The sequence below is a fragment of the Tinamus guttatus genome, unplaced genomic scaffold, assembly GCF_059628265.1.
Source record: "Tinamus guttatus ecotype Peru unplaced genomic scaffold, ASM5962826v1 Tinamus_guttatus_pri_ptg000302l, whole genome shotgun sequence".
Classification (NCBI taxonomy): Eukaryota; Metazoa; Chordata; class Aves; order Tinamiformes; family Tinamidae; genus Tinamus; species Tinamus guttatus.
In genome coordinates, this window is record NW_028288836.1 from 60258 (window position 1) to 85621 (window position 25364).

Below are 25364 nucleotides of genomic sequence, written 5' to 3' on the forward strand. Positions count from 1 at the left end.
ATTTTGCTTTCCATGTTGTCTCTACAGGAACTTGTGGCAAAAATTATGGGGGCAGGAAAGATGACAAGATTGCTCGAAAAGTGTATCAAGAAGGCTTGTTTGAAATAAGTGCTGATGCATCACGGCCATGTCATAAAAATCCAAGCATTTGCGGCCAATGAGATTTGTAAAGACTCTGCTGGGATATTATTATGTTTTACTTAAAAACAGTTTTGTGTCCTAATTAAAAGGAGAATTTTCCATTTCTGATGAACTGATCTGATTTCTGATGAAATGATGTCAGCTACCGGGGATCAGGCAGGCTTAGGAATATCATAAGGAAAATCCACTTGTGTGGACAGAGGAGGTGGACTTATAATTGACCTATGTGTGTTAGACTTCTTTTTACTGCCCTTGCTTGAATGTTTTATGCCTGAAAGTAAAATCCAGAACTGAAGTGTAGCTGCATGACTTCAGCAAGTAAATTTAACTCTGCTGTATTGCTTTTTGTTCTTACTGCACTCACTAACTACCTTCCCTTTTGTGATAGAGACTGCTTCTTGTTTTATGAGAGGTTGAATGTGCTTACAGAATTTGTGGGTTCTGCTCACAGAGGGGTAAAACTGACCTGTATGTAAAAGAGCTTTAATGAAATAGTAGAGGGCTGAGCTGGCACTTAATGTATGAATTATTAGTGCAGCCTGAAGAACTGAAAAGGAATATTAGATCCACGTTTTTCTTTTAATATGAAAAAAATCTTAATTCTGTTTGTTTCACAAGTGATGTCCTCATGGGCAAGTACTTTAGACAAGGCTAGGGTGCCTGTAGTGTCATCACAGGCTTTGGCAGGGCAAGCACAGGTTGAGAGATGAGAGAAATGCTCTTCTGCATTTGCAAGAGTTTAAATCTCATGCTGAAAAAGCCCATGCCTGACGCATGCTGCACATGTTTAATGAAGTCCGTCAGTACTGGATAACTCAAGTTTCCGACCTCCATCATCTTATGTGCAGCTTTGAAAATAAACCCACATGGTCTAGCAAGGAATGACCGTGGTCGTCTTCCTCCTTCTTCCAGATAATTTCAGACCTGGAGTCTTGGAACGATGAGCTCTCTCAGCAGATGAATGACTTTGATACTGAAGATCTCACAATAGCAGAACAGAGGCTCCAGCATCATGCGGACAAAGCCCTGACCATGAATAACTTGACCTTTGATGTCATCCACCAGGGGCAGGATCTGCTACAATATGTCAATGAAGTGCAGGCATCTGGTAAGATGGCTCCATTGGTCTAGTCGCTGCCTTTGTAAGAATTACTCAGTTATTTATCCTTAGGATGTGACAGGGAAGCTGGTTAACTGTTTTCTGTGTATTTTTTTTTCTTTGGACTTGAATCAGCCAGTAACATTGTTTTCTTTGTGCTTGAATCAGTAGTATTGTAAATATGTGATTTTTATGACTTGTACTCACTAACAAGGAATCAGCAACACATGAAATTATTTAGCTATTAGAGAAGAAATTCCCCTGGAGAAGCTCAAAGTCATTAAGTTTAGATAAAATAAGTGGGAGGTAATTTTATAGTTAAAGCAGTTTAATCAAGCTATAATTTTTGGCTTTCAAGTAGAAAGTCTTTTTTTGGTTTCTTGTACCCCTTTGCTTGATGTCTTTTTTGTCTGTGTGCACTCACCTAGGGTAAATTTCAAATTTCTGATGTCTTTATATACTTACAAAATAAATTGCATTTTTGGAAAAGTGCAAAAATCATGCTCACTTAAGCAAAGGTAAAGATGGAGATACCCTGAGAGAAGGAAGTGGGAGAGCCCACAGCCGTGCATGGGTGCTCCTTGGCTAGAAAAGTTGTGCTTGGCTCATTGCAGGTGTGGAGCTGCTGTGCGACCGAGACGTGGACATGGCGACTCGCGTGCAGGACCTGCTCGAGTTCCTTCACGAGAAGCAGCAGGAGCTGGACGTGGCGGCCGAGCAGCACCGCAAGCACCTGGAGCAGTGTGTGCAGCTCCGGCACCTGCAGGCCGAGGTCAAACAGGTAGGCGCCTGGCGCGGGGCTCCGCACTGCCCTGAGCACCTGGTTATGTGCTAAGGGCAAAACACAGATTCCTGCTTTCCATGCGGGCAGTCATTCAGAGAAGCTGTCCCGATGGGCAGCAGCACTCAGCTGCATGCTATCTTAAAGACTAAAGCAAAGAGCCAAGTAGGTGTCATATGTAGCCTGCCTGATTTATTTTTTTATGCAGACTTGCTTGCTAGCTGATCTAGTCTCTCTCCTTTATGGCTTGTCAGTAGGTTAGGATAGCATGGGCTAGTGCAGGAGAAGGAATAATTCACTTGATAGTGAACTAATGTTCATTTACAGCACAGAACACAGCACTTGCATTACACTTCAGTGCTGTATTATGAAATAATTACTTGTAGTATGTGCTCTGACTTTGCGTGCCTTGCTCTGTTTGCTTGGTTTGTGGAAATTAAATGTGACAGGAAAAAAGGGTTTCAGCCTCTGTCTGCCATGTGTTTGTAGGACAGATGTTCTGTATTTTGGCCAATACAAGCAAAAGAGTATTGTAGATTGTGGAGGAATATCCTGACTAACCTGACAGCCTTCTATGATGAAATGACCGGCTGGATAGACGAGGGGAGAGCGGTGGATGTCGTCTATCTCAACTTCACCAAGGCTTTTGACACCGTCCCTCACAACATCCTCCTGGGCAAGCTCCGGAAGTGTGGGATAGATGAGTGCACAGTGAGGTGCATTAGGAACTGGCTGGATGGCAGAGCTCAGAGGGTGGTGATCAGTGGTGCAGAGTCTAGTTGGAGGCCTGTAGCTAGCGGGGTCCCCCAGGGGTCAGTCCTTGGTCCAGTCCTGTTCAGTTTATTCATCAATGCCCTGGATGAAGGCACAGAGTGCTCCCTCAGCAAGTTTGCTGATGATACCAAACTGGGAGGAGTAGCCGATACCCCAGAGGGCTGCGCTGCCATCCAGAGGGACCTGGACAGACTGGACAACTGGGTGGTGAAAAACCTCATGCAATTCAACAAGGCCAAGTGCAAGGTCCTGCACCTGGGGAAGGAATAACCCCAGACACCAGTACAGGCTGGGGACTGACCTTCTGGAGAGCAGCTCTGCGGAGAAAGACCTGGGTGTCATGGTGGATGATACGTTGACCATGAGGCAGCAGTGTGCCCTCGTGGCCAAGAAGGCCAATGGGATCCTGGGGTGCATTAAGAAGAGCGTCTCCAGCAGGTCGAGGGAGGTGATCCTGCCCCTCTACTCAGCCCTGGTGAGGCCACATCTGGAGTGTTGTGTCCAGTTCTGGGCTCCACAGTACAAGAGGGATGTGGAGCTGCTGGAGAGAGTCCAGCGCAGGGCTACAAGGATGATCAGGGGCCTGGAACATCTGCCCTATGAGGAGAGATTGAGGGAGCTGGGCCTGTTCAGCCTGGAGAAGAGAAGGCTGAGAGGGGATCTAATCAGTGTATATAAATACCTCAAGAGAGGGAGTGCAGAGGACGGTGATGGTCTCTTTTCAGTGGTGGCCACTGATAGGACTAGAGGAAATGGCCGGAAACTGAAACACCAAAAATTCCATAGGAACTTAAGGAAAAATTTCTTAACAGTGAGGGTGACAGAGCACTGGAACAGGCTGCCCAGAGAGGTTGTAGAGTCTCCTTCTCTGGAGATCTTCAAAACCCACTTGGACGCAGTCCTGTGCCACGTGCTCTAGGTGACCCTGAGTGTGCAGGGGGGTTGGACTAGATGATCTCTAGAGGTCCCTTCCAACCCTAAGCATTCTATGATTCTATGATTCTATGATTCTATCCTTGTCACTCGTGATATGTGGCTGGAAGATTCATTCATTCATTCATTCTTTCATGTAAGGTCTTTGTAACTTGTCTGAACCATTACTAGCCTGAACTGAAACTCAGATTTAGGTTAGAAAAAAAGACACTGCAAGAAATGTGTCCTCCTTATCAGGAAGATATCAATTGCAGTCGCCGTTTCTTATTCTTAGACTGAGATTTAGGAGAAAAATGCCTTCTATTTTGTCTTCCAAAAAGACATCCCTGTGCCCTGGGTTTTATGTTACTCTTAATGTCATGCCACCTGTTTGTGCTTTAGAGGTAAATTTTCAAATAAATTTACACAAACAGCTAGCTAACAACATACTCATATTACAGACTGCTTCTCCAGGTTTTTATTGTAAAAAATGGACCTGTAGTGCTTTCCAAATTGGAAGATCTAAAAATTGAGTGGAACTGAAGTTGAATGCTATGTCGTCTCATTGGGCTTTCCATCCCGTTTTGGAATGTTTAGGGCTAGTAAATTTTAATTCTCTCATTTCAGTTGCTTTTTCAGAAACCCATATTTGTTTTGATTTGTTAAATACCAGGAAGTATGATCCTTTGCTGTTTCCTCCGAACTGGGAAAGTTTCAGAGTTTAACAGGTGCATTACTCGAGAGTAAAATGACACAGTAAGCCTCCTCTCCAGGCCGTTTTATTTGTATTTTGTTGCCTGAAGCAGTGAACACATGGTTTCCACTTCATTTGCTGTGATTTCCTACCAGATTTATTGTCGATGAACTGGATGTAAGCATATTATTATGTAGATGATCCCATTTACTGTCTCCATTTAAAGATTTTTAACAAGCTTTCCATTTATGCTGTGTTTCTTTTATTTTGATGTTTTTTTTCCTGTTACAACTTACATTCCTGTATTTTCATACTTGATATGTACAAATAGCTGCATGTGTAATCTGTAGTAATATGAAGTATTTAGATAAAGACAGAGATTTAGATAAGAAAACCGCTGACTCATCCAGAACTCCGGCTGCAGGTTTGCCAGGTAAACCTTTTCTTGGGCACTGAATGAATCTAGAATATGTAGCTGATGGATTATTTACTGCTGCAATTGCTCTCTCATGTTCATTTTGTAGGATGAATCCTTAACATGGAGCATCTGCAGGTTCAGAATCTCTACCAGGTTCCAAAAAGCACAGATTTTACTGCACTACTTAAACATTTGCAGTGCAATAGTGTCTGCTGGTCTGGTCGTGATGTGTGTGGTTTTGGATGTATTTATCCATACAGGAATATATTCAAGATGCTCCTGAAGGTACATGTTCAGAATTGCCTTTGGTTTCCACACACGGCTCTCTTAGTGCAAACATAAACCAGTGCGTGAGCTCTCATTCTCCTGAAATAGCTGCCCGATGCTCGGGAGGAGCATCCTGGCACTCCATAAGGTGACAGATGGGTACAGAAAGGTAGCTAGAACAGCAGGCCAAAGCAGACATTGCCTTGCAAACATGTTTAGTTAAAGTGGAAAAAAAATTCCAGGCAACTAAACTTAAATCAAGTATTTAGCTGTTTAACTACCTGCTTGATTCTTTAAAGTGTGCCAAGCTGTCAGCTTCATTTCCATAGTTTTTCTGATGCTTCTTAGTCTGCTAAATGCAGAAAAGGAGATCAGAAGAATGGAGCGTGCAGTCCTCAAACTCAGAGGTGATGGGAACATGTCAAGGAATGCCAGAAAGGCCCAGTATTGGGAAGAAGGAGGAAAAAAAAGAAAAGAGGAGGGAAAAAAAAAAAAAAAGCATCCAACCAACCAAAAAAGTGGGTTTGCTATTTACTATCGCATACATTTCCCCATAGGCCTTGAGTAGAAGTCTAGGGCAGGGGAAAGTGCTACTGGCAACTTTTCATCCTGTGAATACCTGCAGCTTTACTTCTGCGCTGTTGCCCACCCGTGTGTGGGACTGGCAGGAGGACAAATCAGGGTGCTAGAAGTAGCAAGTCCTGTGCCAGAGGATCCTAACTGTGTGCTGGGATGCCATGCCAAGGAGAGAGCACCTGTGAGAGCTCATGCCCGATCTCTACACTGTGGGTTTATTCTTTTCTGTGAACTTGCAGATCTTTTATAGAGGAATTCAAGTACACACTATCATTGACGGGTGGGGGGAAAAAAGCAAGTCTTGTTAACAATTAATTGTGCAGGCAGAATTGGAAAGTGTGTTACTAGTACAACTATATTGCTATCTGGAAAGCATATCACACAAAAGATGAGCCTGAGATGCAAATTTGTGGGAACAGATCTTGCACAAAGATGGGTAGACCTCAGCTTCTTCAAGCTGATAAAGATACATTAGAACATGGTTTGGAAGTAGACCATACTTGTTTTTCATGTTAAGGATTTGGCCATTAATAGGTCCTCTCCCTTTTTTCCCCCTCCCTGTTTTCTATCTACGATTATGGCCATGGGTATCCTGATTAATCTAGTTAGTATCTTGAGCAGTGCTCTTAATAGTAGTGTTCTAGGTGAGTCGCCAGATTATGTATTTAGTGTTAAACTGTTATTTGGCAGTTAATATACCTAGTTAGTGTGCCTGTAATTAAATGTTAAACTAAACACAGGCAGTTGTTAAGTTAAATGTTAAAAATCAATATGCAGGACAAGATCAGAAAAGTTTCATTTAAACTGGTTATTTTCTAATCAACTTGGCCCAAACAAATTTCCCCAGCATGCCTACAATGATACCTGAAATGGCATCATAGGAATTAGTGGGTTTTTTTTTGTCTAATTCGGTAGTTAGATGAGATCTGGAGGACTGGAACTCAACATGCACTTCTCAAAAGTTGAACGGACTAGCCTATGGAAAGGATTATATTTTAACGTAATTTCCAGGGAAAAAATAGGAAAAAAAAAAAAGATTTTTAAACTTAATCAATGACAAGGAGAGGACAAAAGGCCAACATGGATGAGTTAAGCATGACTTTCCCTGGCGAATCCTGCAGATAATCTGGATAGAGATGAAAAAGGAGATGTCAGAGAACTTCCTTTTGTTAAAGCTTTCAAAATAATCGAGTCTACCTGTCCTTAGCTTGCTACGGGAATGGCCTATAAGAGCATGTGAGTATGAATGATGACTTGCTGGAAACCATATTCAATAAAAAGAAGTAATTAGTGACTCACTGAAATGGAAAGCACATTTCAAAGGGATTCTGTAGCAGTCTGTTCTGGATTTCGATACAGGTTCATGTTTTTAGTCAAAACAAAAACCCGTATGATACGATAGAGATAGTGCTTTTAAATTTGAAGATCAACTAATTTTTTTCAAATGAAGACAAACACTATGTTAGTGTTTTGAATGAAGGCAAACCCTATGTTAGTATTCATGAACAGGCACATCTTCCATGAAATCATGACCAACCTTGCTCAATATTTGATAGGTCTTGACCGAAGCAATGGATTCGGATGGAGAATGTTTCTGAGACAGCAGTGCAAAAAAAGAGGGTCTGAAGTTCACCTGGGGAAGGTTGACCAGGCTGGTGTCAATAAGTGAAGACACTGGAGGAGGCAATATAGTAGTGTGCTTGAGGTGGAGAAAACAAAAAGATACATACAGTAGCTGGTACTAAGAGGGAGGACAGGTGATTCATGGGGAGGAGCGGGACAGGAGAAAGTGAATGAAGCTAAATTGAAGCGAAGGAGATTTGAAAGTTTAACGTTAGCGAAAAAGCTTATGGTGATTAAAAATGTCTGTGGTGGTGTGGGACATCTCATCATGGGAGTTAGTGCATCAAGCAAGGTGCAGAGATCTGTTGGGAGGGATCCTGAGGTACCTGATGTTGCCTCAAGGCTCTTTCCCATCATGTGGTTCTTGTGGCTTTGCTGGATGAGCCAAGGCACATCCTGAAAACATTTTTAAACTAGAAAACAGTCAGTGGTCACATTTTTCTCAACATGAATATTCAGAATTGTTCGTGTTTTTTTTTTTTTTTTGGCAAAGCTGCATGCCCTCAATTCGTATAACTGACACTAGCTCTTTAGCAAGTATGGCTTGTAACTTGTTGATGTTTTCCAGGTGACTTAAGTGGCATTCAGAAACACAATCTTGTTCCAGTGTGGTTGTGTTCTTGTTCCAATGTGGCTGAAACCACAAATATTTAATAGGTGATTGAAAGACAGGAGTGAAATAAGCACTTAATTATAGTGAAAGTGTAATTTGCTATGTCTCATTGAATGTATAAGCCATTATAAATGATTTAGTCATTAATTTCAGTATCACATATGACCCTTAAACATTTTTGTTCCTAGCAGTGCTGATTTTCTTCCTGGTTGGCAATGTGGTTGTCTACTTCATGGTCTTCGCTTTCGTTATAGGTTTTAGGCTGGATCCGAAATGGAGAGTCAATGTTGAATGCTGGGCTGATCACCGCTAGTTCTCTGCAGGAGGCAGAACAGTTGCAGAGGGAACACGAGCAATTCCAGCATGCAATAGAGGTAAAGATACCATTTCACTGAATGTTTTCAAGGAATCTTGTAGTACAGTTCTTGATACCTGTAAAAAGATAAAGATATTGTAGTAAGGAGATGCATATTTTCTGCATCTTTTTATACTGTTGGGGTAGGAACATGCTATTTTGTGTGCTTAGGAAAAGTTATTGAAATATCTGAAGGCAAGGGGATGAAAATATTTGTTGAGAAGGTAGGATTTTGTACTTTTTTCATTTTGGAACAGCAACTCTAGATGAATGCATGTTCTCAGTACCTTTTTCCAACTTTGTGAAGTGATAGCCATTTTCTGATTGGTAGGAATGAAAAAAGATAACATAAACAAGTCTCTTCACTGCAATTTAACTTAAAATGGTATTTCCATTTGTTGTTAGAACAAAAGAGCATAAAGTTAATTGAAAAAGTGAGTGTTCAGAACAGCAGCAGCTGTTGAGTGTACTCTCTTATATTCTTTCAACATCTTAATTTTGGAGCAGGGGGGACAGTAGGTTTTACTGAAATTGAATGTCGAATGTCAAATTAAATGTTTTAAGTTCATAATCTCCATGCCAAAATTGGAAAGAGATCTTAAGATTAACTGGAATGCAGTATTACCATTATATAGTATTTACATAAAATTTATATAGATTATGAAGGCACTTACGATTATATTGATTATATATATAGAAATGTTTTACGACCTTACTTTTTGCTGAAAGATTGAAGTGTTTTGATTCTTTGAAATAAATATATTTTCAGATGTGCCCTCTCTTGCAAATTCTGCCACTTTGGAGAGTTGGGTTTCCTCACTCTGTTATTTTACAGTTTGCATTATATGTGTCCTCGCTCCTGAGAGCTCTGGTAATTCTTTGGTATAAAAAAAAAAAAAAAAAGGAGCTCTAGGCATTTGTCCATTTATGGAGAAATGATTATGAAACTTAAACTCTACGTTTTCTGGGTCATTTTGTACTCAGACATAATCACACTTATTACAGTTAGGGCTTCCAGGTTTGAGGCAAGTATATATGCATATATGTACTTACATGCAGAGATAGAAAACTAAAGTTAAAAATTCTTTATAATGAATGGACAGTTGTGTTTTATACTATCATGCATGTCTGCACCTTCATTTGCTCAGTACTAATGTGCAATGGACTGCAGTAAACCCGTGATGAAAATAATAGCAATCAAGCTAAAAAAGATACAGCATGGAAAATGATCAGCCTAGAACCCATAATTATAAAAAGGTTCTTGCTGCGACCTGGGTATGCCATGTGTGCCTTAGTGCTTGTAGAATGCTGCTTGTTGATTTCATACATTTTCCCTAGATTTATTTACTCTGTGTTTGAGTAGTAAAGTCAGGCAGTGACTAGTATTATGCAGTAATTTTGTGTGTGTGTGTCTGTGTGTGTGTGTGTGTGTAACTGAAGTGTCAGTATTGATGTCGGAAATGTGACCCTTTGAGGTATTCAAGGAAATAAACTTAAATAATCAATTGAACTCCTAAATTTTGATCTCTTGTCAGAAAACACACCAGAGTGCCCTGCAGGTTCAGCAGAAGGCAGAGGCAATGTTGCAGGCTAATCATTACGACATGGATATGATCAGGGAATGTGCAGAGAAGGTTGCTTCTCACTGGCAGCAACTCATGCTCAAGATGGAGGACCGCCTCAAGCTTGTGAATGCCTCCGTGGCCTTCTATAAAACTTCTGAGCAGGTACCAAAGTGCTGTATGACCTGCGTCACAGGTAGCTCCTCTGTGTGTGGGATAAAAACAGCAACCAAAAGTAGAGTTGATTAGAATCTTGGTTAGATTTATTCTTTGAAAAGGCGTGTTGTTACAGAACACAAAATGTACAAAAAGCAAATCTTCCCAGCTGCCTTTGAATCAGAAACCATGCATTTTTAAATAAGTAGTAGTAAAATTACACCAGTGTAATTGGGCTGACTGTGGCTACTTCAGTTAGCAAAAATCAAATAAGATAGGTTACCAAAATGCTTATAAAATACAGTGTTTACTGGTGAAAACTTGAATCCTTGTTTGTCTTTTATCTCTCTTCCCTTGATTATTGTTCATATTCTTATTTTTGATTGAGAAGTAGACTTGGAAAACACTGAGATGAAATGCTGTACAAGATACTAGGATGAATTTCTGCTTTTATCAAAGAATTTCACAGTAGCAAGTTACAATAACAGAGGCTTTAATTCAAGTCCTTCATATGGTTAATACTCATATATTTACTTTCACGCAAGTCAGAAAAATCAACTTCACTGGACTTGGCAGAACAGTTATGGGGAAGGTTGACAAGGCAGCTCCCTTTACAATCATATCTGAAGTCCATCCTGAACTGTGCAGTTAGACAAGTGAGCTACAAGCAACTTTAGGAGGCAGCTCTAAGCAAACCCTGTTGAATGTGCCAGTGCTTTTAAACCTACCACCCAAGTTAGTTAACCTTCCCACAGGTCCTGATCAAAGCACATCAGAACCTAAAGTATATATTGAGGTAGATAAGTTTTCATTTTTTCTGTCTTGAATCATTATCTGCTCTTGAATTTTGTGATGCTGAATTTCACTGGAAACCTGTGTTGGGCTCCTTGTGCCCACTAGGTGTGCAGCGTGCTGGAAAGTCTGGAGCAGGAATATAAGCGAGAAGAAGACTGGTGCGGGGGAGCTGACAAGCTGGGTCCCAACTCTGAGACAGACCATGTCACCCCCATGATAAGCAAACACCTGGAGCAGAAGGAGGCATTCCTAAAGGTAGGGCTTTGTGCTCTGCTATGTCTTGGGAAACATGCAGTTAAACACTCCCTCTCACAGCATTGAAATGCGTGTGGAAAGCAGCAACCCAAGACCCGTTCAAAAGCTCGCAAATGTCCTGAGCTGCAAAGATGCAGGAAGCAGCAAGTTAACGGCTTCTGACAGTGATTAGGAGAATATTGCCAAGTGCATAAAATCATAGCCAGTTTTATAAATATACTTCCTGTTGAACTTCAATAGATAGCAGGTTTCCCACTGTGACGGAAGCAGAGATGGCAATCACTGCTTTGAGCCACTGTCATTCCAAGGAACGCCTGAAAGCGGCTGCTTTGGGAAAAGAGTGACAGCCCCATAGTGCCACGGCTGCCCATGCATCAGAGCAGCTCTTAGAGGTGCTCGGACTGCTGCAGAATACAAAAGGAGGCAAGTGTTAGGCAAGTGTCTGGGAGTAGCTGGATTTGGGTAGCAGTCTGCAGATAAATGAGAGGTTTTCATTCCAGCTAACTTCGCAGGGAAGTGGGTTATTGATCATCCTGATTAAAAGTGAAGTGGGGGCTTGCAAAGCAGTGTAACCAATCTTATAACCAAAGACTTGTCCTGACATCACCTTGAAAGCCTTCACAGTATATAATTTAGTTTTATTTAAAGCCTTTTTGTTCTCGGTGCGCAGATGAGAACATTCAGAAAGGTATTAGCATAGCTCTAGGTGCACTGTCAAATAGATCTTTCGGTTGCTGGTGTGTGAATTTCCAATCTATGTGTTAAAACAATTGACAAATGATTGTCTTGGTGTCTTTGTTACTGGACCGAACCCTGCTACCTCTATTTAACCTTTTAAAGGAGTATTTCATCAACAATAAGGCAGCTAGCTCATATACAGTAGTTGAGGGTTATGAAGATGAAGAACATAGCTGAGCCTTGGTGATACAACTCTGAAAGTTTTCAAGGCCTTTAAAGGGCATGTTGTAATATTGTGGAACTTCTGGTTTTGCTTCAGCAAAGCATTATCTTTTGTTTAAAGTAGAGGTGGATGTTTTATAGTATCCTGGTGATTTATATAAGCACGTGCACTTGGTTTACGCAATAAATAAGTTTGTGGCACATACACAAAAAAAACTTCTCTAATTTTTTTGTTGTTGTTGCTTTTTCTTTTTGGTTTATTTGGCTTATTCAGAAAAGGATTTAATAAGCAACACTTTCAAAAAAATATAAGAGAGTAGGAAGTATCTGAAGGGCCTTCATCCTTTCTGAAGGTAGATGTGTGCATCTTCAATGCATGTAATACTGCTGACTCTTTAGGCTTGCACTCTGGCTCGGAGGAATGCTGATGTCTTCCTGAAATACCTGCACAGGAACAGCGTAAACATGCCAGGGATGGTGACGCACATCAAAGCGCCTGAACAACAAGTGAAAAGTAAGGGTATTTTTTTGGTCTTTTGTTCCTCCAAAGAATGTGATCGTCATGTGCTGCAGCATGTGTGATGATGGGACAGTGAAGGCCTGCCCAAGTGGAAACAGCTCTGTCAGGCTTAACAGGAGATAATTAAAATTGCTCTCACACTTCAAAGGAGCTGTCAATCATCAAATTTTCTTAAACCCAAATGAAGTTGCTCTAAATATTTATCTCTTTTCTACCCATAATCTTTCAACTTGAGCCTCAAATGTACTGCTCTTGTTCATAGAATGAAACTGTAAATTTCTGTGTGATAATGTTTGTTCTGAAGCCAAATGGGAGCTGGTCACTCTGCTTACTCAGTTTGATATCAGTATGGTGCCTCTGCGAGCGCTTTTGGAGCGCCAGGGTAGCACAGGATAATCTTTGAACGATGGTATGGCTGAATCACTGTGGGGTAACTGGCATCATGTTTCAATTAGATGGGTAAATATACATTACCTGAGATGCCACGGGAAAGACACATTACATGGGGTTGGCTTTTGCTGAGATTAATTCAGTGCAGCTTTAAGGTACAACCTGTGCCATGGGGAATGGAGTAGGGAAAGAAATCTCTAGGGCTTGCAGGTAAAAAGTGAGAAAATTGACAAGTTAATAGGATGCACATGACTGATGCATGAAGCAGACAGAATTAAGATCTGAAAGATATAAATGCTACATTTTAATCGCTTATTTGCCAGTCATATATCTGCTTTGACATGTTTTGAAGCATGGCCTGAGTGTTCAGTTGCAGGTACAGGCTCTATTTTAGTCTAAGTCTAATTAAGTCTAAATAATTGCTTCGGTCCAAAGGGGCGTTATGGAGGGGATGAAGCCACACTGAGAAAATTCATAGTGGAAGCAGAGGAGAGATTTGCACCAATAAAATTCTGAATAGATGTAACAAAAAAAATGCTCACAGTCAAAGTGAGAAAGTGCTGACTAGAACTAGTTGCTCAGAGATGGAGAAATCTCTCTCCTTGGAAGCTTTTATGACTCAATTGAACAAGTCCTGAGCAACTTGATCCAGCTTTGAAGGTGCTCTTATTCTGAGCAGGAGGTTAATTAGGTGACCTCCAAAGATCCGTAACTGTGTATTATAGCCATAGTACTGCGTGCATTCTGGGAGCATTTGAATGCCTGGACAGGTAATACATGTTTAAGATGTACGTAAAGACTGTTTACTGTCCAAGAAAACAAAAAGGGGTGAGGCAGTGAAAAAAACAAGCAGGAAGGGGAGAGAAATATAAAAGGCTACCTGCTCTAACACAGGTTCTCACTTTATATAAGCTAGTATAATGTGTGTTTCTAAGAGTTAAAGATAAGTCATATTAAAACTAGTGAGGACACTTTTCAGTCTTAATTGTATGGTGTTAGCTGACCAGATGGTTTAAAAGTTCTGATTTGTCTTTTCAGATAAACTTGTAAGAAGATCTGTTTCTAAATCTCTTTTCTAAATAGATGGGATAATAAAACAGTGCTTATTTCATTATGGTTGAAGCAATGTCTGTTAGACTGTGCTCAGCATCTAGTCTGACTAAACTCCCTTTTAAACTGAACACTTAAAAAAAAATGGAATAACCCTTGAATTTCTGCGAAATTCCTACACCTTTTAAAATATTAATTCATTGCTATACTTGATCTTTATTTACAGCTGCAGATTAGGACAGGCTGATACAGGGCCCTGGGTGCATAAAGGCAGGCTCGGACCACTTTCAGGTGTTAGAACCTGGAGAATAACTGGAAAGTTTAGGGAACAATTTTGTGTCCTATCTAATGCTGGAATAGAAGAAAATAAGAATGCAGTTTTGAAGGCTTCAAATAAGCTGTTGATCCGAACCAGAGACCAAATATTGATCCTGTGCAGTTTCCTAGGGGATTTATAGGGTATTATTTCTGTTCCTTGTCAGCCCACAGAATTCACGGCCATGGCTCTAGCAGCGCTCAGCCAAATGTCTCTCTCTGGCTGTGCCATCTGTGCCGCGTGCAGGGCGGGCGGCGCGGGGCCAGTTAGTGGCGTTCACCTTGCCGTGTCGCAACGAGTTCCCTTGCGTCATCATCAACATGTCTGTTTTTGGGTGATGTCCAGTCGGATGTATTGCATTATGTAAAGATTGCCCCCCAGAAATCTGGCATATATTCAGAGCAAGGCTTTTGGAGGTGGCCTGAGACAGAAATTACACTAAGAAAGCAGGTGAGAGCCTGTTGCTTAGAGCAGATAAGCTCATGGTCTTGGCTGAGGGACAGATGAGGCGAGGCATGATTGAGGGTAGTCTGCCCAGCAGGAGGAGAACATGGGCTGCAGCTACCAGCTTCCAACCAAAGCAAATTCTGGGTGATCTCAACACCTCGTGTCAGCTGGGAATATCATATTTCCTAGCAAAAGGAGATTGAGGGCAATGCAGCCAGGCTTCATAACCCTCAGGGAGGCTGCAGCGTGTAGTTTTAATTGGTCCCAAAGCAGAGACAGGAGGAGAGATCCTTTTCCCCACAGGCTCCCTTATATGAGCTTGTTGTCTGGCAAACCATTGCTTGCAGTTGCTTAGCTCTATTTATTTATTTGCTTATTTTTTAAGAAAAAGCCTAGTGGACAGCAAAACAGGGCAAGGGAGTACAAAGATGTTAGGAGGTCTGACCTGGAGACTCTCCATCCATAGTCATGGAAAATACCCAGTTGTGAGTGTAAGTAGAAAGCAGGTAGAGGATTATTTTGAGTGATCTTCATTTATGATGTCTTCTGTTTCTTCCAAATGATAGGGCCACCCCAAGGTGGTGGATCATTGGATCTTTGTACAGAATTACCTGACAGAGACATCAAGTTTTCCCTTTTTCTTATTTCAGCTTGTATTCTGACTTTGCAGTAGCAAGTAGCCCCTGTAGAGCTGCTGCCCCAAAAGGAACAGTGGGTAAAGCAAGCTTTACAAGAAACTGCTATGTTTTATTTGCAGGAAGAAAGATGGGGGAAAAAGAAATACTAAGACACATAAAAACGTCTGCATGTTCTACGCAAAACGTCTTTGCCGTCAGGGAGGATTCTGTAGCCAGACATGTGGAACTGCAGATTAGCTATGGAATTTGGATGTGTCTTTTTAATGGCAGAGAGTTTCTGATACTCAGGAATGGAATAGCAAATTATAGACTTGTAGTGACCTGTATCTAAGTTGTACAATTACCTGGAAACTCTGTCAAGGTTGGTTTAATGAGCACTATCACATTTGAACAAGTCATTTTACTTAAGTAGATTGTTATTGTTTTCATTTTTTTTTTCTGAAGAGGACTTAACAAACTTGGTAAGTTTGTGTGCTTTTTAATTACTCTGGTATCCATGCATCTGATGCCTGATTAAGTTGGATTCCTATTGTAGTGGCCTAAGGTTATCTGTATGTATTAAATTATAAAAATCCTTTATAAGGGTCTGGTCCATTCTGATGCTAAGTTACTTTTCATGATGATTGACATGAGTCTTTAAGCATTTTCTGATTACTTGTGCATGCACTCTCTTCCTGAGCAAACCCTGTCAAGAGCCATCCATATGTCTTATTAGATTTTCAGCTGTTTTTCTTAAGCAATGACAGTCTCTTTATGAAAAATGACAGGCTTTGGTAATAAGCTTTAATTACATCACTAGTGTCTTTAACCAACATTGTTATAAATAATGATAAAAAAGGAATACTATGCACTTTGTGGACATGAGAAACAAAAATAGTACTTCAGAAATTCTGTAACGGAGAACATAATTTCTTCTACTGATTTTAATATGTGAATTCAAAATTGGCAGCTGTAAATTCTGAATTTTTTTCCTCTCTCCAGATATCTTGAATGAACTCTTCCAGAGGGAGAACCGTGTGCTGCATTATTGGACCATGCGCAAAAGACGTCTTGATCAGTGCCAACAGTATGTTGTCTTTGAAAGAAGTGCCAAGCAGGTGAGGGTTGTATGTAAACATTTTTTTCATTGTGATCAAGACTTGACAGACTGTCTTGTCTCAAATAAGAAACTTGCTGTTGACTTCAATATTCCAAATGTCTGAAAGGTCAACAATTAAAATAGAAAATAAGGTAACATACTTGCTTTTCCTTGAGCACAGATCTGCTGTATCAGCTAAGACTGGCTGGTAACTTAATGTAGTGTTTTGCTTCTGTCAGCTTGATCTAGTACCAGCTAGTCTTAATTTCTGCAAGCTTGTGCTTGACAAATTGTTATGCTTGTTAACTTTTACAGGCACACCTAATTTGACCAGGGAAATAACAAGCAGCAGCATTTTCTCAGAGGTTGGAAAAAAACCTTTAGTTAAGTTGATTGGTGGTTCCAGAAAACTGTCCAGTAGGATGACTTGTTCAACAATAACTAGGAAAAAAAAGTCAACAATGACTGGGAAAGTTTTTGTATTCTGCGTGCACTTGGTTTCATGTTTTGTACGTTTTGGATCCACCTTGTAGCTTGCTGAATTTGTCAGTCTGGAAAGAACCGTTAAGGAACTATATATTTACAAAAAAATACCTTTACAAATCAAAACACAAGCTGTAAAAGTCAGTAGGGGATTCCAAGGCAGAATTAGTAACTGGAATGATCTGCAGCTTCTTTTTTTTTTTTTTAACTGGATATAGGACAAAGAAAGGAAACTATCTGTTCCTGTTCTGCAGATGCAACGCCCAGAGTGCGAAATACAGTTAGACAACTTTAAAAGCCGCAAAGCTAATTTGATATTTTTCTGACCAAAAATATAGACAGAAAACTTACACAGTAGCAGTCTGTTTTCAGTTCTAGAAAAGTCTGTCTTTCATGGCTTTATAAAAAAAAAGCGATGCAAGTTAAATCCTGGAGTGAAGTTAAGGATGAATACCTCTTTAAAAGAAAAGGGGAGAAAAAAAAACAGCATTTGAATAACCTTAACTTCAGCCTCTGTCAAACACATGACCAACTTGCTTTTGTACAGAGATTACTGACTAACAGTCAAACTGCCAGAGATAAAGGTCTGTCAGCATTTGCATTGTAAATCCCATTTTTCAGCAACCTGCTGTTCAGTTACCACAAACCGCATTGGGTCTGCACACTGATTAGACAGAAAATGGAAATAAAGTTCTCCCTTTTTTTTGGAAGTTGGAAGTACCTATTTTTTGTGCTTTTGAAGCTCTAAGTCCTGTTATGAAAATGGATCATGTAATGCTTGTGAGATGATGCTAGACTAATCAAACATTTCAGGTATAAGAGCTCACCTGGTCTCTAAATTGATTTCTTCAGTTCTTGCATGGTCATACGTGTCTCTAAGATGCAGTCGTGATACTCACATAAAATAACAGCTGGCCTGACTGTGGGAATTAATATTGAGATGAATTCTTTCTGTCATGTGGTTCTAGAGAGCTGTTGAAAAGGGGGGCAGGGAAGTTTACTGTTGTGTATGATAAATACACACACGTGCACAAAAAAAGGTTAAGTTAAAAAGTTTAAGATAGTAAGTATTAAAACAAATTATAATTTGTTCACGTTTATACTAACAATACCCTTTTTGTGAGAGAAGGCAGATATGGATAAGAAAGTTTGACTTCAGAAGGACAAGGGTGGTGTCCATGGTATGGTGAACCATACAAGTGGTTGGTTCAGATGCCCCTCTTCTTGCTGCTAATTCAAGAGTTGGTTTCCTCCCCAAAGCGAGACAAGGCAGCTCATTTGGCTTCCAGCTTCACTAGTGTAGTTAACAGGTAAATGGCTTCCTCAATGCACTTACATTTTTGAACACACATGCAGTCACATTCAGTGTTGAATTTTGAAGGCCTTTTACCTGCTTACAGACAGCCAAGAGCAAGTCTTAAGGGTAAGGAGGAGAATCAGTCTTGGTTACAGTCTTGATGAACTTCTATTATCAATGAAATTATAATACAGAAACCACCTTTTCTAGTTAGTGTAAAGGTTATGCTATTGAAAAATAAATACATACTATCTAACAAGATAAAACTTGTCCTGTTCTTGGTTATGTGGTAGATAAAAGGGGAGACTCCGAATGATGGATGTAAATGGAAGAATCAGGTTCTACAAATAGTCATCTTTTTTTCTGTTGGAGTATTGAATTTTGCTAGTGCTGTCTATATTCTCTGAAGACAGAAAAGACACATCATAAGGCACATCATAAGAAGACAGTTCTAAGCAAGGTGTTTGAAGGTCTGATGAAACCTTTGACACCTTTGGTAGTGGACTTCCCTGAAGTATTCACGTTCATGTATTAGTTCCTTTTCTTTAATCCTTGAAGCATGGCTTTGTGGACCAAGGGGATTATTTCAGTTACAAGCTATTTGATGTTTTAGAGGTATTGTAGGATATCCACTACTGAAATAAAATAAAACATACCTGTGGCCTATCTTCTTGTGAAATACTGATTTCAGTTGTTTTCTGTTGGTAAAGCTGTGGGGGTATCAAGGGTATGTGTCTCTTACTTTTCTTTCTTTCTTGCTTTATTTAGGCTCTGGAATGGATCCATGACAATGGGGAGTTTTATTTATCCACCCATACTTCCACTGGTTCCAGTATCCAGCACACCCAAGAGTTGTTAAAAGAGCATGAAGAATTTCAGATCACTGCAAAGGTAAAAGAAAAAGAAAATAATATACAGAAAAAATGAGTATGTCTGCCAAGCTTTGTTTAATTGCACTGTGTTTCTAATCCATATGTCTACTAGGAACAGAATAAAACAAAGATTACATTTTAGAAGGTAATGACCATGTTACTAGAGCTTCATTGGCCTTGTATGCCATTCATTTCTTATGTCAGAATTGTGGAGAGAGAGCTTGAAAAATGGTACCTGCACATACACTCACACCCTGAAGGTCCTTTGATTTCTGTTTTTATATCCTCAGGTCGGTGGGTTACTGCATGATAATTTATGCTATAAAAGACAAGATATATTATGACTCACCATTAGAAGATAGAAAAATTAAAGCTTTGCTTGTTAGGTTATTCATTTAAACTGATTCTGCAGTAGCTTTCTGAGCTATGGCAGCAGCATTTTTTTTCCATGTCTATGGAGACCTGTTCAGAGAAGCAGATGCCCCTTGTGAGCCTTATTGTTTTCCAAACATGAGAGGCAACTAGTAACCCTCTCTTTGCTTTTTACTTTGAAACTGTGACCTGTTTCCAGCTCTTGGCTCTCAGTTATAATTAAAAATAGGGGAGCCTAAGAAAGTGGAGAAGTATTTATTCGTCTAAAGGACTGCCTCAGGAGACAAAAGACCTGGAGAGTAGAGTCAAACATGGACACCTGGATGAAGAGACAGGAGACTCCAGAAGGAACAGAGACCCTGTTTGCTTTGTGAACATACATTTTCTTGCATCTGAGTTTTGCTTCAGCCCTTTACTCTCCTGGATTTCTTCCAGGATGCAGGACACGGCTGCCCCACTGTTTCCTGCGTTAGCAAGGGGATGACGTTTGTGCCCCTTTGGAAAGGATGTTGTTGGTGCCGCTCCCTTTGTGCTTCGGTGCTTGCTGGGAGGATGCACTGGCCCTGCCTTACCCTTGACCAGGGAATTCCCTAATGAAAAGGCCACTAGAAAAGAGAGAGAATAAAAAACAAGGAAGGACAAACCTTGCTAATTTTCTCTTGACTGCTTTGCCTAAATCCCTGTCATTAAGGGTCCTGACAGTAGCAGGCTTTACTCTCAACCGTTATATAAGAGAGAGAGAGAGATGCTGAGTTATAAAAGAAGTAGTCTTAATCCTTTGAATACAGCATATGCACCCTTCTCAGCTCCTCACTGATGCACTTGCAGGTAGGCGGGTAGATGCTTGAGCCTCTGTGGCCTGGCCCAGTACTCAGCTCTGTGAGTAATGAACAAAATAACCCCACTGGGATTAAACTCCCTTAGTGTTAATGCAAGGAAGTCATCCATGTTCTAAAAAGCTTGTCTGCCAGGATTTAGTCTCTGGGTTGGAAGTGAAGTGCACTTTTGAAAGAAAAGAAACCTGTTCTGGTCATGTAGTAATAAAACCCAAATAAGTTGTATTCATCCTGTGCTGTTTCTATTAGGGGAAAAAAAAAAAGTTTCTATTTTAAAGGAGTTTTGGGAGGGGAGGAAACTAGCTCCTTTCACAGCTTTTCCATCTGTGTGTAGTAGGTGGTTAAGCAAAATGATCCCTTTCATGACAGGTATAGCTAGTAAGTGTTCAATATTTTCCTGTTTTTGCAGCAAACCAAAGAGAGGGTGAAGTTGTTGATACAGCTGGCTGATGGCTTTTGTGAAAAAGGGCATGCTCATGCAACAGAGATTAAAAAATGTGTCACAGCAGTGGATAAGAGGTACAGAGACTTTTCTCTGCGCATGGAGAAATATAGAACCTCTTTAGAGAAAGCTCTGGGTATTTCTTCTGATTCGAATAAATCGGTAAGTGAAATTTAATTGTGACGTTGGGCAGACAACACTTACTTGCATTTGATTGAGCTGTTTTTTCCTGTCTTCCTCCTTAATCAGTTCTTTCCTTTTTTTCTTTAAAAAAAAAAAAAAAAAGAGCAAAAGCTTGCAGCTGGATATAATCCCAGCCAGCGTCCCTGGTTCAGAGGTGAAACTGCGCGATGCTGCTCATGAGCTTAACGAGGAAAAACGAAAATCTGCCCGCAGGAAAGAGTAATGAATTTATTTATTTTTGTGTAATCAGTGAGGATGCATAATCAGTTTTGATAATGAAGCAACTGTCATGCGTTTTCTGGGAGCTTAGAAATTGGATAAATGGTAAAAGAAAGCAGTGTTATTTAGTAGCTTTTTATAGTATTTTATTCACATGCTTATTGTCACAGTTGGTTCTAGCAAGTCAGAATTTTAAAATTTCAAAGTCGTGTTAGACTTATTTTAATGTGACTTTCAGGAAACCGTGTGAAATAAAAGGGTAAGGGTAGGAGGGAGGGCAGCAGTTTACAAGTGTAACAAATTGAACAGATTGAAAAACTTCCATCTCCTTCCCCATGTCTTTCTGCACTGATTGATAATAGAGAAATATTATCCCTCATATTTTCCTCACCCATTTTTTCTTTCTGTTTAAGTTCTTAGACTATTATTTTTTTTCTTGCAATTGTAAAAAAAGCTAAAACTGACCAAAAAAAAAAAAAGGGTATTCTTATTATTATGCATTCAGGGTGCTTTGGCAGACTTAGGTTTGATCATTCTTTCTGTTGTCATCTAAGGTTCATTATGGCTGAGCTAATTCAGACAGAAAAGGCTTACGTAAGAGACCTCCGGGAATGCATGGACGTAAGTTTTCTTTTTTTTCACTAATCTTTGAAGACAGGATTCCCTTTGCTTTCTACTTTCTTCCAATTTTAACAAGCAAATGTGATCATTTTGTGGCTACGGTATCATATTAAGTGCCTTTCTGCTATTAAGATGGTACAATTAATCATCAGCCACTTGAGAAGTTATCCTATATATTTTGTCAGTACTTATTTTCAGTATTTGAATGCTGTTTTCCCAATTCATAAGCTTTCTTTTTTGTGTTGGAGGTGGGAGGGGAAAAAGGAGGGGATACTTTATTCGCTTTGCTAGTGAGAGAGAAGGGCTTGTGTTAATTCTCTTTTTATGTGTATCACGTGTTCTGCTGCTGGCTGGCTTTTTGAATAGAAATTCAGAGAGGTTCCATGGAAAAGTGCCCAGTAATTGTTATACCAAAGCAAGTAATGTTCAGTAGTAGCTATTGCACAAAACATGAACCTCCAGACTGCAGACATGACCTTGATGCAGAATAACCTGAAGCATTAGAGGTTGTCAAGAACACTGTCAAGTTTAAAGGATGATGTCTCAACAAATACGTTAAGTCATCAGTTTTAGAACTTGGATTATACTGTCAAAGCTACGTGTCACAAGGTGTATGTAACACAATAAGCACTGTCACAAAGGGAGAAATTGTTGCATGATCCTTCCCGCTTCTCTCTCCAGGAATGTGTACTTAAAAATACCTAACTGCTTCTGTTCAGAAATGTGATGGCTTTTCATGCATCTTTTTTGTTCTGGGCAGACATATCTGTGGGAAATGACAAGCGGAGTGGAGGAGATTCCACCTGGTATTGTAAACAAAGAACACATTATCTTTGGAAACATGCAGGAAATTTATGAGTTCCACAATAAGTGAGTGACTTATCTCCTATTTCCATGTTACTGGTATACCCAAATTATGACCTAAGGGATTTCCTAATGAAAATACTGTGCGTATGAATAATGAGCACTTTGAGAAGAAATCCTTTAGATTTTTGATGGCAGAGTTGTGTGAATTGTTGCTTTTTGCAGACAGATGGTACACCACTAGAAACTGTCTTCTCAGTCTCAGACTTCTTTCAACTTTTAAGAGATCATTTAGATCCTTGGAATATTTCTGCAAGTTTTCCAGTTTTCTTGAAGAGATGGAAACCACTTAATTCAACAGAATAGCACAAACAGCAATTTAACAGGGTTCTGTCATTCCTTCTATCATTCCTTACTTCTGATGGGGAAAGCCTGACTATCCCTCCTTTTCCTTGTTCTTTGAAGCTTCAGAGGATGCCTGAACATTGCACTGCACTGAACGTACACTGCAGAGTATGCAGAAGTTTTCATTAATTCAATGACATTTATATTTGGTTATTCTTCTTAAGTAATGAAACACACCTAGAACCTAATTTTGTATTCCTTTGTGTTCTTTATGTTGGTTAACATTGGCATCCAAAAAGCAAGTACTTTCTTTTTCCCATAAAGAGGTGAAAGCTAAGCTGTTCCTGAAACTGAAATAGTAGGAAAGCCTCTTGATGGGAACAGCACTGGTCAGAGTTACACTCTTAGGTGTTTGCTGCATAAGCCCAGTAGAACATATTCTGATCTTCACCTCAGAATTTGCACTGAATTACGTTTTGGGTTAGGTTTGGTTTTCCATGATCTCATCCATTCAAGTTACTTTTTTTCTATTAACTCATGGTGTTGATATGAATTACGGCAAGTTTTCTAACCATTTTTATTTCCAGACAATACATCAATGCCAGCTGCCGTAATGAAAATATTTCGTGTGCCTTATAATGTTTATTTCTTTTCTACCCATAGCATATTCCTAAAAGAACTGGAGAAATATGAACAGTTACCAGAAGATGTTGGGCACTGCTTCGTTACTTGGGTAATAAATTCAGACATGTTTAGAAGTAACAAGGGAGATGAGATGCATGAAGGGACGGAGACTTGCTGTCAAGTCCTTTTTTTAATTTATATTTCTGTACCCCATTCTTCAAAATTGTTTTAAAATGTGTTTATATCTAGCTGGAAAAAATAAGTTATTGCCATCAGCTGTGAATGTCTGTTTGCTCTGGAAGTTGGCATGATTTGCATTCAGGTTGTTGTTCAGCGTATTTGTCTTTAAGTCTTGGCTTCTGTGCATAATCTGTTTTGCTTCTGTTCCTGTTGTTTTCAGTCTTACTTGCCTAATGTACTTTCTCCAGTTGACAGCTTGAATGCTGTGTAGTATAGCCTCTTGAGACAGAAGATATGCTTGAGACAGAAGATAACCTGTTTAATTTTGCATTTTGTTGTGCAGGCAGACAAGTTTCAAATGTATGTTACTTACTGTAAAAATAAGCCAGATTCTACCCAGCTGATATTAGAACATGCCGGAGCATACTTTGATGTAAGTACTTCTTGTGTCTGTTTTAAAAGTATGTCTTTACAATTTTAACTACACACTTAAAGTTGAATGCCTAACTTATTAGGAATATGTGAATATCTGAGCAGCAAGGCTACAGTTTAGTGTCAGCTTAAGAAAATAGATCATATATCTCACATTTAATTTATAATATTTATATTGCTCAACTGGTCTCATAAATCTGTCAAATGTAAAAAATCAATGTCACACATCAGGAGTTAAGCTGGTTTCCCACTCAGAACTGCAGGCAGGTTTTGGTAGCCACAGCATGACCTTCAGTTCTCCCAAGCACATTCTGCAAATCTTAGTGTTTTGGTTTGGTTAGATTGCATCGTATTCAATAAAGATGGAAATCTTGGTCAAAGTTATTGAAACATCTTCAGACTGCAGTGGAAGGTAGCAGTAATTGAGTTCAGCAGCATTGCTCAGAACTGCTCATCCAACCACGCTGCTGATTCAGCCCCTAAGTTATTTAGGCTGCATGTAATATTCCACTGAGGGAAGGACTAAAATGCAGCAGCTGTCTTTCTGGAATTGCTGTAGTTGAGGAATTTTGGCCATTGCGAAGGACACGTGTGCATTTCCAGGGTGCACTGGTTGAACATAGTTGACACATGACCCATTTGCAGTGATTTTTCTAGTCGCCTTCTTGGCTGAGCTATTAACTGTGCAGTCGTGATACCATCGACTTTTTTTCAGAAATGTTTGTATAATTAGTGGGAAGGAGATAACATTAATAAATAAAAAATCTCTGAAGGAATTATGGTCATTTTCAAAATCTTTCACTAAAGAGACTAGGATTCTGGCGCTGTAAGGTAAAATCTTTCTATATAGCCCCTGTTAAATTTTCACTGCCTGAGGAAGAGCAGGTATTTTAAAGAAAATTTGGCAGATAGGACAAAAATACGCAGAAAACCTAAGCAAAAACATAATAGAATGTTATATAAAGATATATAAATAAAATACATTAAAATACAGTAATATTGTGATAAATTACAAACATTGGCCTTGAAGTTCAGCACACAGTCCGTACTGGAAACCTGCTATTAGTACATCTAATTATAGTCTAGTTATATGTTCCTTCTTTAGTGAAGGTCATCCTTTTTTGCTGTTGCTGTTTCTAAACAGTCCCGCTTGCCTTTGAAGTGTTCAGGGAACCTTTTCCCTTCAGCTGGAAAATGATGCTTCGTGCTCCCCCTCGTGGCTCCCTAGCAGCATTTGGGGGAGAAAATGCTCCTGATGGCTGTTAGCAGGCAAGGTATTAGCAGTCAAAGCAGG

At 39.8% G+C, this 25364-nt stretch overlaps 1 protein-coding gene across 1 annotated transcript in view; it reads left to right on the plus strand.

Moving 5' to 3' along the window:
• Nucleotides 1–25364, plus strand: part of TRIO (trio Rho guanine nucleotide exchange factor) — a 167382-nt gene that overhangs the window by 57506 nt on the left and 84512 nt on the right. Inside the window, exons 13-26 of the mRNA XM_088528145.1 lie at nucleotides 1054–1249; nucleotides 1855–2021; nucleotides 8153–8272; nucleotides 9789–9980; nucleotides 10872–11021; nucleotides 12321–12435; nucleotides 16264–16379; nucleotides 18909–19031; nucleotides 20630–20824; nucleotides 20949–21064; nucleotides 21619–21685; nucleotides 22446–22555; nucleotides 23498–23567; nucleotides 23982–24071. Of these exons, the coding sequence (XP_088384271.1) occupies nucleotides 1054–1249; nucleotides 1855–2021; nucleotides 8153–8272; nucleotides 9789–9980; nucleotides 10872–11021; nucleotides 12321–12435; nucleotides 16264–16379; nucleotides 18909–19031; nucleotides 20630–20824; nucleotides 20949–21064; nucleotides 21619–21685; nucleotides 22446–22555; nucleotides 23498–23567; nucleotides 23982–24071 (1827 nt within the window). The remainder of the gene's footprint in view (nucleotides 1–1053; nucleotides 1250–1854; nucleotides 2022–8152; nucleotides 8273–9788; nucleotides 9981–10871; nucleotides 11022–12320; nucleotides 12436–16263; nucleotides 16380–18908; nucleotides 19032–20629; nucleotides 20825–20948; nucleotides 21065–21618; nucleotides 21686–22445; nucleotides 22556–23497; nucleotides 23568–23981; nucleotides 24072–25364) is intronic.